The sequence below is a fragment of the Sturnus vulgaris genome, chromosome 24, assembly GCF_052056855.1.
Source record: "Sturnus vulgaris isolate bStuVul1 chromosome 24, bStuVul1.hap1, whole genome shotgun sequence".
Classification (NCBI taxonomy): domain Eukaryota; kingdom Metazoa; phylum Chordata; class Aves; order Passeriformes; family Sturnidae; genus Sturnus; species Sturnus vulgaris.
The window spans coordinates 4,661,972-4,673,103 of NC_142266.1; the positions used below are offsets into that span (position 1 = coordinate 4,661,972).

An 11,132-nucleotide genomic window follows, 5' to 3' on the forward strand; every position below is an offset into this window, starting at 1 on the left:
GGGGTGTGTGGCTTGTGCTGCCCACATCCACTTGGATCCTCCAAGACTAAAACCGTGTGCTTGGGATTCATTTTGAGATTTGGGGTGTAAAGCTCTGTCCAGCTTCGCTGTTTCATTGTCAGAAATTCCCTTCTACCACCTGGCAGGTGAAACTCAGGTACCGCAGGTCTTGTTTCGTTAATAAATGCTGAATGTCTGCTACAAATCCATCAGCTTAGGGAATGTGATGTCCACTGGACATTCCAGAGGAATCCAAGCTGCCCAAGTTCCTTTGAGCCTTTTATGACTTTGAAAACCATTCTGCATCTGTGCAACACTCTCTGGAGCAGAGCCAGCAGCGGTGCCAGTGGCTGAGCATCAAGGACCTCCTGAGTGAGATGTGTTGAATATAAAACCACGAATCTGAGGGACTTCATATTTATATTAGTGTTTTGCCATATACCATCCATTACCTGCCTCCTCAAAGCACCTTCCCAGCACCCTGTAACAGCTCGTGTGTCACTTGCTCTTCCTGGCACTTCCTCCCGCGGCGCCCGCCTCTCCCTCCCAACCCTACATACTTCTTCATATGCCCATATGGAGCCGGCCGGCCTTATGGAATGTTAAGAAGTATGTATTTTTGGGCTGGGACCCCCACGCCGGGAGCCCCCACGGCCAGCACCGTCCAGACGGCTCCTCCGGAGAGACGATGCGTCCCTGGGGCTGGTAAAAAGGAACCAGATCAACTTGCAACTGGATTTGGTCCCCTTCAACCAGCTGCAGCGGCGCATGAGCTACGGCACCCGCTGCCCCTCGCCGCTGCCGCCGGGCTGCCCTGGACGGGCTCGGGCTGAGCACTGGGTGTGGGGAGAAACGGGGGTGCAGAGTGGGGCTTTGGCTTGTTTTTGAGGCTGCCCGTTGCAGGGGAAATTCTTGTGCGTGCTTGATAAGAGCCAGAGAGTTTAATCGGTCAAAAACTTGTGGGAGACGCCCCGTGGAAGCCACAGGAGCCCTGGCACAGCCTCAGGAACCCCCAGCCCGGCGCGTCCTTCCCCGTCAGCTCCCGCACCTCCCGTGCCGGGCGGTCGGGGCGAAAGGGCTCCCTGGGGGACACCCCCAGGGTCTGATCCCCGAGGACAGAAGAGCTCCAGCCCTGGTCTGGCAGAGACGGCAACATCAAGACTGAATGAGAAAGTGAAACTCAGCGAGCGGTTGCAGCACATCTCGAATTTCAGAAGACCGTGCCATTCCTGGCGGGACCTTGCCGGCCACTCTTGGCTCCTCAGAGAACAAGAGACCCACAAATGGTCCCGCGGTGGCTGTTTGGGAACAGCACCCTTTATCTGTGGGGGGACAATAACGGGGAACTGCTTACCTCGCTGCACCGGAGGAGGAGCAGCAACCGAGCCCTGGACAGGGCAGGAGGCTGAGCTGGGACTGAGGGGGTCTCTTCTTGTGAAGAGAAGGGACTGGGGTCTCCTGGGTCGGAGAGGGGTAGCTGGGGGAACCACGCAGGGCAGCAAAGCCCCACTGACCTCACCTGCCTGCCTTGTTCTTGCTTCCCAAGGGACAAGGACTAGAGCAGATTCATTGCAGCTCTCGCTCCCTCCCAGCCCACCATGGGTAAGTTGGTACCTCAGGGGGTTGGGGCACAGGATCTCCAGTGGGATAGATCGGGGGGGAACGGGGACCCTGGGGTTCGCCCCTTCTCCCCTCTCCTGCTGGGAGTCTGCAGGGCTGAAGGAGGGTGGGGTTGGGAGAGCTGCTGCTGCCACTGAGCCCCTGCCCAGCACAGGGCACTGGGTTCTTGCCAGGAGGAGCTTTAGTACCCACACTCCTGCTCTTCTGCCATTTTCCTTCTTAGATTCCAAAGGCATCGGCATTGCATTCGCCGTTGGAATTGTCATAGGAGCTGTAGTCATAGGTGAGCGTCTGGCACGAGATCAGCTGTGCTGGGCTCCACTGGTGATGCTGCTGAGAGGGAAGGGGCAGCACTGGCCACTGCCGGGAATTCTGCCTGTCCCCACTGCTGCAGCCCTGCACACTGCCCCTCTCCTGCTGCCCATGGGTGTCCCCACACCTGCACCCTCTGTCCTCGCTCCCCCGCTCTGGTCCCTGGGTTCTTTTGGGGAGGCCGGTTCTGGTGCTGGTGGCAGGGGGAGATGTGGGTCACAGAGAGCACCCTAACACGGCTCTGTCCTCCCTGCAGCAGCAGGAGGTGGTGTGCCGATGGCTCTCTGTGCAGTGGCAGCCACTAAGACCACGGCTCTTGCCTTCTCTTTGGTGGTCGGTGAGTGAGGAGGGCGGGGGAGCTGGGCTGTGCTGGGGGGAACACAGGGTTGTACCCTGCGCTTACTCTGAAGCCAAAGCAGCCCTGTAACTCCTCACTGGTCTGAATGTGCCCCAAAGGTGGGAAAGGGAGAAATCACCAACATGGTCGGAGGAGCTGGGGTAAGGGTCAAAGCTGATGGCATCCTGGGCTGTGCAGGCGGGTGTCTGCTGTGTGGCAACAACTCCTGTGTCCACTGGAAGCACTGGCCAGAGACAGAAAAGGAGAGCAGAAGGGGCTTGGATGTGCTCAGGGAGCAGAGCTTGCTGCAGGCCAATTGTCTGGCCAGACTGAGGAGACCCTTAGTGGAGAGGAATTGCTGGCAGTCCCTGCCTCGGCTTGTCCATGAGCAGGCAGCTTCGATGCTTCTGGGACATGACACTCCTGTCTTTATAGGAGGAAAACAAAAGGCCTGATTGTGCCCTGCAAGCAGCAGCAGACACCATGCTGTCCTTTGAAAGAGCTCCTGGTGACCACTGCCAATGAACAGAAACACATTTCCTTCCTTCCAAGCAGCCTGATTTGTGTCTTGCCACTGCGGGAACTTGTAAACCCCCACTGTCCCACAGCTGCCCCTTTCAAAAATTTTGGACTACCTTGGCCAATAAATGGTTTGAAAGGTTTAATAAAAGTGCATTACTGGTGTTGTGTATGTGGTGGTGCCTGGGGTGTGTCGTGGCTCATTTACCTGCCCCACACCTGGGGATTTGCTGTGCTCCAGGAAGGGATTGCAGCAGGCAGTGTTTCCAGCCTTGCTCCCTGTCCCCCTGCACAGCGAGGGGCTGGCTCCCACTGAACCCTGGCAGTCCTGGCAGTCCCTGGGACCCCGGCACTGCTACAGCAAATCCTCACGGCAGCATCAAACTGCACTGCAGGGCCGGCAGAGCCCGAAGAGTGAAGTGAGTGCATCTCTGCAGCCTCGGGCTCAGGACAGCCACTCAGTTTGATTTGGGGTGGGACAGGGATGCAGGTCCTGCCAGACGTGCTCTGCCTCACTGCTCCTGCTGGGCTGGGGCCTTGTCCTGAGTCCCAGGAGCCGTGTCTGGGATTTTGATGGCCAGATCCCCTCGGAGCAGCCATGCAGGAGCTCCCGGGGTGCTGAGAGCATCCTGAGGGGAGCCCGGTTTGAACCACAAGTCCTGGGGGCTTTTGAGTTTGGGGCTGTTTGACTGGGGGGCTTCTTCATGCTTTTGATTTTGTTGCTTGGTGACTCTGGGGCTTTTTGAGTCTGGGTGCCTTTGAGTCTTGTGGTTTTGCTTTGGCTCCATCCACCCGAGCTTGTCCCCTAATTTACCCTTGGCCTTCTTTTTGTCCTTTTTGTCCTGGCTCCAGGCTGCCTTTTGTCTCTTCTGCCCTCGCAGGCTCTTGCTCGCCTTCATGTCTGTCCCACCTCCCTGTGTCTCTGCCTCCAGACTCCTGCTTTGTCCCCGTGTTCCTGCCTGAGCCACCTGCATCCCACCCTGCCCGCCCCCGACCCAGCCCACGCTGCCTCCCGATCCTCCAAGTGCCCCTGTCCAGGCTCCCACACCTCCTGCCCGAGCACCGCTCACCCACCGCGTGTCCGGCCGTCCCCAGGCGGGCAGCGAGCACATCCCGCGTGCTGTGGACATCGATGGCACTTCCCGAGCTGCTGCTGGCAACTCCCGCTTTTTGTCTCTGTCTTCCTCTCTCTCTCTCTACACTCCTTTTCCATTTTCCATTTCCTTCTCTGTCTTTCCTTTTTCGTAGGGTAACTTAATTTATTGCTTATTTTTTCATTATCAATAAACGGTTTTGAGATACACGGTTATTTCAGTTGACTTAATTTCCTTCCAGACCATCTATTTTTAAAAGAATCCCTTGCTGTTCCCCACAGTGAAAAACAACAGGCTTCCTGCAGGACCCACGCCAGAGTCCAGTGTCCTGGAGATGGGGGAGCCCTAGCCCTGCCCCAGCAGAGACAGCAACACCAAGATTTAATGAGAATGAAAGTGAAACTCAAAATTGAGCCATTTCTTGTAAATGACCGGTCTTGACATTTCCTCTTGGGATCTTTCCTGCAGCACTTTGACACTCAGAGCACAATAAGCATAGGACAGGTTGATGGTGTGGGGTGCTGGGTCCAATGGTGGGTGTTTGGGGACAGCACCCTTTCTCTGAGAGGGGGACAATAACGGGGTGCTGCTCACCTTGCTTAGAGAGAAAGATAAGCTGGAATTGAGTTACAGGCTGTGGGATGCACCTGCAGAATGCCATGGCAGCAAAGAGAAGATTATCTCCTCCGACCTTGGGAAGAAATGCCATTGGGGATGCCCTAGGGAGAGAAGTACACTCGAATCTGCCAGACCCCTGCACTGCATCTGATCACCCTAGAGAAGGTCATCAATAAAGTGTTGTTGATGTGGCAATGTCTGATAGGTCACTTAGTGAAAAAAAAATATAAGGAAATAGTAGATCTTGCAGAAGGGTATAAAACCACCTCCTTTCTCTCAATGAATGTCCCAGTATCCCTGTGGGTCTGAGTCTCTGCCTCCTTCGTTCACACATCAGAGGAGGAGCCAGGTAACCCAGAGCCAGGCAGGAGCCTGGGTGGGGTCTGAGGAGTCTCTGCATTTATGGGGTCTCCTGGGTGGGAGAGGGGTTGCTGAGGGTGATCATGGAGGGCAGAAAAGCCCCACTGACCCCACCTGCCTGCCTTGTTCTTGCTTCCCAAGGGATCAGGACTAGAGCAGACTCATCACAGCTCTCGCTCCCACCCAGCTCACCACGGGTAAGTTGGGTGGCTCGGCGGGACAGATTGGGGGGGGGCACGGGGACCCTGGGGTTCGCCCCTTCTCCCCTCTCCTGCTGGGAGTCTGCAGGGCTGAAGGAGGGTGGGGTTGGGAGAGCTGCTGCTGCCACGGGCCCCTGTCCTACCCAGCACAGGGCACTGGGCTCCTGCCAGGAGGAGCTTTAGTGTCCACACTCCTGCTCTTCTGCCATTTTCCTTCTTAGATTCCAAAGACATCGGCATTGCAGTTGCTGTTGGAATTGTCATAGGAGCTGTAGTCATAGGTGAGTGTCTGGCACGGGATGAGCTGTGCTTTTGGGGAGGCGGTTCTGGTGTTGGTGGCAGGGGAAGATGTGGGTCACAGAGAGCACCCTGATGTTGTGCTGTCCTCCCTGCAGCAGCAGCAGGTGGTATGCCAGTGGCCCTCAGTGCCATGTCAGTTAGCAAGACCAAGGTTCTTGCCGTCACTTTCACAATCGGTGAGTGGGGAGGGCAGGGGAGCTGGGCTGTGCTGGCAGGTAACACAGGGTTCCTCCAAACACAGCGTTCCCCCAGGCTTCCTCTAAAGACCAACCAGTTCTTTATCTTCTCACTGGTTCAAATCTTCCCAAACTATGGGGTAGGGATCAATCCCCAATGTGGTGGGAAGAGCCAGAACCTGCTGGAGGAGGGGTCAAGGCTGAAGGCACCAGGGGTGTGCAGGCAGGTGCCTGCTCGTTGGCAAGAACTGCTGTGTCCACTGGCAGCACTGGCCAGAAGCATAAAGAGGGAGCAGAAAGGGGCTTGGATGTGCTCAGGGAGCAGAGCTTGCTGCAGGCCAAATCTCTGGCACAGTCCATGGAGACCCTTGACTCTCCCTGCCTAGGAGAAGCCATTGACTGCCTCTGCCTCATACTTGTCCCTCAGCAGGCAGCCTCAATGCTCCTGGAACATCACTCTTCTGTCTTTGCAGGGGCAAAAAGTATCGCCCGATCTGCCTGTTGAGCAGCAGCCGACTGTACAACTACCTATGATCCATGCAATAGAATAAAAGCAAGATTCCTTCCTTCCACCCTGATTCTTCAAATGGCAGGTGCTGGAAAGCCCCATCCCACCCACAGCTTCAGCTTCAAATGGTTTGGAAAAATTTTAGTCATAAAATAATTTTAAACAATAAATGAACAGTGCTGGCATATCTGTGTGGGGGTGCTTGGTGTGTGTCGTGGTTCAGGTACCTGCCCTGCACCTGGAGATTTGCCATGCTCCAGGAAGGAATGACAGCAGACAGTGTTTCCAGCCTTGCTGCCTGTCCCTCTGCACAGCGAGGCCATATGGGCAGTGGCTTTACCTGGGCAGCACTGGGCAGAGGCCAAGGATGGGACTGGGCAGGAGGTGCTCCCATAGACCCTGCACAACTTCTGGCTTCACCATGGCCACCGGCTCCCATCCAGGCATTGGATGACTTCGTTATAAACTAGCTTGCACGGCTTTTGCTTTTACTATTAAACTGTTTCTTTCAACCCACGAGTTTTCTGGCTTTTACCCTTCCACTCTCTCCCTGATCCCGATGGGAGATGGAGGGGTAGGGGTGATGAACAAACGGCTGTGAGGTGCTTGGGGCCGGCTGGGGTTAAGCTACAACAGCCACCAGGGCTCCCAACAGGGCTCTGTTTTGGCTGCCGTGCCGTGACCCCCCAGTACAAACCGGGACCCTCGCAGTTGTCTGCCGTGACCCCACACTCTGGAACCCCCCGGTAGCCCGGCTGGGATCCCCACCTCTGTCCCGTGCCCCCCTTGCTGTATCTGACCCCCGAATAAAGACTCACGCTCAGCCCTCTGCCTCCTTCCTGGGCGTGGCTGCGACGGGGCGGTCCCGGGGCGAGCATCGGGACCGTTCCGGTCCAGCGGGCACTGCGGGCAGGTGAGCAGCGCTGCGGGCAGGTGAGCAACGCTGCGGGCAGGTGAGCAACGCTGCGGGCAGGTGGGCAACGCTGCGGGCAGGTGAGCAACGCTGCGGGCAGGTGAGCATCATGGGCAGCACGGGCAGCGCTGCTCCCTTCCCTCTTCCACCTTCCCTGTCGTTCTCCTCTTCGTTTTCCTTTTCCTCTTCCCCTTCTCCCTCCTGCCCTCCTGCCTTTTTCCCTCTTAGCCCTGAGACACAGAGGCAAAGGAGCTGCCACGGGAGCAGTTCCCGAGCAGGTAAAGGTCTGGCACTCGGGTTCACTGCCAGACTGGAGGCTGTGAGTGCTGGGGCCAGAGAGACTCAGGATGCTGCTGTGAGGGAGGAGCAGCACTGGCCTGGAGCTGCAGGTTTCTCTCTTGGTGCCAAAATTGGGCTGACATCGATCCTACCATCGCTTGCTGTAGGAAAAAGTCTGGCAAGATGTCCAAGAAGAAGCCAGCTCCGGATGAGAAGCCTAAGAAGGAGACAATTTTAAATGAGGAACCTGGGGAGGAGACAACTCCTGGTGATGAGCCCAAGGAGGAAATTTCACATGAAGAATCCAAGGATGAGACAAATCCTGGTGACAAACCCAAGGATGAGCCTGGTGACAGTCCCAACGGTGGTCCTGCTAACAGTCCCAAGGATGGGAATAGTTTAGGTAAAGTGGAGGGGAAGTTTAGGTTAGATATCAGGAAAAAAATTCTTCACTGAAAGACTGATTGGGCACTGGAATCGTCTGCCCAGGAAGGAGGTAGAGTCACTGTGTGTGGATGTGTTTAAAAAAGGACTGGATGTGGCACACAGTGCCATGGTTTAGTTGATGAGGAGGTGTTAGGTCATAGGCTGGACTTGATGATTTCAAAGATCTTTTCCAACCTAGCTCCTTCTATCATTCTTTGTGACTTCCCAAGAGAAGCCAAGCAGATGCCTGATCCCAAGATGTCTGCCAGGCAGCCTGGTAGGCACTGGGAAGCCCCAGCAGTTTGGCCACCCTCTGAAGAGCTGGGGATGTGCTGGAGTGATAGGTGTCCTGAAAGCAACGCTGCAGTGAGGTTATTGTGGTGGTGGGTGTGCAGTCAGGGCCCAGGTACCTGCCAAGTGCCTTGGGATGTGCTGTGCTGCAGGAAGGGATTGCAGTGGGCAGTGTTTCCAGCCCTGCTCCCTGTCCCCCTGCACAGGGAGGGACTACGAAGGCAGCGAGTGAGTTTGTTGTGAACTCTGATTCATCTTGTGCTGGTGGCAGGTGACAGACTGGGCTGCCATGTGCCCTGTGCCCTGTGTCCTGTGCTGTTCCGCTATGGAGGGTGTGGCGTGACAGGGCAGGGCAGGGCAGGGCAGGGCAGGGCAGGGCAGGGTGGGTGGGCACTCCGGGGTGTGCCCCTTCTCCTTTTCCCTCCCACCCTGGGAGACAGTGGGACCCATCCCACCAGTGGCCTTTTCCCAGGGGTCTTCAGGGGCCGGATGAAGGCAGGGGGAGGCTGGAGCAGCTGCTGCTGGCTCTGGAATCCTGCTCTGTCTGGCAAAGAGTGCTCTGCATTGCTCAGGGGAGCTTTGCTGTCCATGCTCCTGTTCTACCTGCCCTTCTGCCATTTTCCTTTTCAGGGAAGACATTAATTGGAACTGCCATTGGAGCCACAGTGGGAGCAGGTGAGGATCTGGCACTGGAAGAGCAGTGCTCAGGTTCACTGCCTGGTCCCAGCTCCGTGTGCCTGGGCTGGGGGCTTCAAGTACCAGGGCTGGGGAGAGTTGGGATGCAGGTGGGATGGAGGGAAGGAGCAGCACTGGCCACTGCCGGGAATTCTGTCCGCCCCCGCTGCTGCAGCCCTGCACACTGCTCCTCTCCTGCTGCCCATGGGTGTCCCCACACCTGCACCTCCAGCCCTCACTCCTCCGCTCTGGTCCCTGGGTGCTTTTGGGAAGGCCGGTTCTGGTGCTGGTGGGAGGGGGAGATGTGGGTCACAGAGAGCACCGTAACACTGCTCTGTCCTCCCTGCAGGAGTGGCACTGGTTGGCATCCCATTGATTATCAGTGCAGCGGGCTTCACAGGAGCCGGCATCGCCGCTGGCTCCCCCGCTGCCAAGATGATGTCGGCAACTGCCATCGCCAGCGGTGGAGGAGTGCCTGCTGGCAGCCCCGTGGCTGTGCTGCAGTCGGTCGGTGAGTGGGGAGGGCAGGGGAGCTGGGCTTCATCTCCATGGCAGAGAACACAGGATTGTACCCAGGGCTTGCTCTAGAGCCAAACCAGCCCTTTGACTGCTCACGGGTCTGAATTGCTCCAAACTCTCTGCGTTCTTGGCTGGCTGTGTCCAGCGCTCGGTCCCTCAGCAGGCAGCCTCGATGCTCCTGGGACTTCACACCTCGTTCTGTCTTTGCAGGAGCTGCAGGTTTCTCTCCTCCTACCCAGGCTCGGCTGACAACTGGGATGAGCACGGTTGGTGCAGTATTGGGTGCCTGGCTGTCCAAGTAACCTACAAATGACAAATCTGAAAAAACCGATAAAAATCCAAGTGACAAACCTGGGAAAAAGTAACTCAGGTGACGAACATGAGGAGGAGAAAACTCCAGATGAGGAATCCAGGAGGAGCCAAGCAGGTGCCTGATCCCAAGGCTGGTGAAACTTGGCAGGTCCTGGTAAACCCCCAGAACCCCTCAGGGCTTTGCCTCCCCTTTTAAAAGCTGTGAATTCGCTTGAGCAGTTCAATAAATGTGTTTTTCCTACAACAGAAATGGTGTTTCTGTGTTGCTGCAGCTCTTGGGTGCTGGTGGCATCAGAGGGTGACAGAGCACAGGGGATGTTCAGGCCCCAGGACTGATGTGCTCACTGATGGTGCCCCCAGTTCCCCTGCACTCAGTTTGGGGCAGGTGTGTAATTACAGCCCATGCCAGAGGAACAAAACCGAGTGTGAATGGGAACACCATGTGGGAACCACCAGGTGTTGCTGTGTAGGTGATCAGCTGCAATTTTAACCATCTCTTAAAAACTACTGAGCCCTCCTTACATGAAATCTGTGAGATTCTGCTTTTAAACTGTGTATTGGTTTTACAAACTACTTTTAGATTCCAACTTCATACAGGAAAGGATGATGCATGCACTCTTTAATAAGTTTAAACGGTTTTAATCACTTTTCCAGAATGCAGGTATGATTGAAACAAAAACTATTTTGAGGGTCTCAATAATTCACTTTTTAATACCATCCATTGAACTCTATGAACTCTTGTATAAGAAAATGTCTGTTTAATATAGGTTGTGATGCACTGGTGACCTAGTTACATCTTCTGAAGGAACACTTTGCAGTTATACAGCACCTTTCATCACAGGCCTGAAAAGCATCCTGTAGAATTCTGCCTCATAATGCCCAAACGAGGCAGAAAAGCCTGGCCAATTTACACGGGGTACAAGCCAGGTACAGATTGGAAGGGACGAGACATGAGGTGTCATCGATCCTCAGGACTGATGGCAAGTGTGGGCTGGGACTGGGGGATGAGTTGGTGCCTTGGCTGGGGAGAAAGTTCAGGTAACATCACCCTCACCCTTCTCTCCAAAGCTGCAGCCTGGCTCCCTGCAGCTCAAAAAGACCTTTGCAAATTGCCCTAGCTGTTAGTGTATAAATCTGCAGAAGAGAGGATAAAAAGCCCAGGACTGGCAGGCCCAAGCTCCTCTGCTGACATATCCAAAGGCTGACTAAGACAACCGAGCTGGGGTGTGTGGCTTGTGCTGCCCACATCCACTTGGATCTTCCAAGACTAAAACCGTGTGCTTGGGATTCATTTTGAGATTTGGGGTGTAAAGCTCTGTCCAGCTTCGCTGTTTCATTGTCAGAAATTCCCTTCTCCCACCTGGCAGGTGAAACTCAGGTACCGCAGGGCTTGTTTCGTTAATAAATGCTGAATGTCTGCTAAAAATCCATCAGCTTAGGGAATGTGATGTCCACTGGACATTCCAGAGGAATCCAAGCTGCCCAAGTTCCTTTGAGCCTTTTATGACTTTGAAAACCATTCTGCATCTGTGCAACACTCCCTGGAGCAGAGCCAGCAGCGGTGCCAGTGGCTGAGCATCAAGGACCTCCTGAGTGAGATGTTTTGAATATAAAACCAAGAATCTGAGGGACTTCATATTTATATTAGTGTTTTGCCATATACCATCCATTAC

General features: G+C 55.3%; 1 protein-coding gene and 1 long non-coding RNA gene across 2 annotated transcripts; both read left to right on the forward strand.

Annotated features, from left to right (window-relative positions):
• The first annotated feature begins 963 nt into the window (after nt 1-963).
• LOC148221291 (uncharacterized) lies at nt 964-2,939 on the forward strand. Its single transcript, XR_015808307.1, has 4 exons — nt 964-1,602; nt 1,844-1,903; nt 2,189-2,269; nt 2,705-2,939. It is a non-coding gene; the product is annotated as an uncharacterized LOC148221291 (long non-coding RNA).
• Nucleotides 2,940-4,717: 1,778 nt separating this feature from the next.
• On the forward strand, nt 4,718-9,709 carry LOC148221292 (uncharacterized). Its single transcript, XM_088178293.1, has 8 exons — nt 4,718-4,849; nt 5,002-5,057; nt 5,282-5,341; nt 6,010-7,057; nt 7,404-7,639; nt 8,584-8,628; nt 8,978-9,139; nt 9,358-9,709. Exons 5-8 carry the CDS (start codon nt 7,420-7,422, stop codon nt 9,447-9,449), a joined length of 519 nt encoding a protein of 172 aa, XP_088034419.1. The 5' UTR covers nt 4,718-4,849; nt 5,002-5,057; nt 5,282-5,341; nt 6,010-7,057; nt 7,404-7,419; the 3' UTR covers nt 9,450-9,709.
• The last annotated feature ends 1,423 nt before the right edge of the window (nt 9,710-11,132 follow it).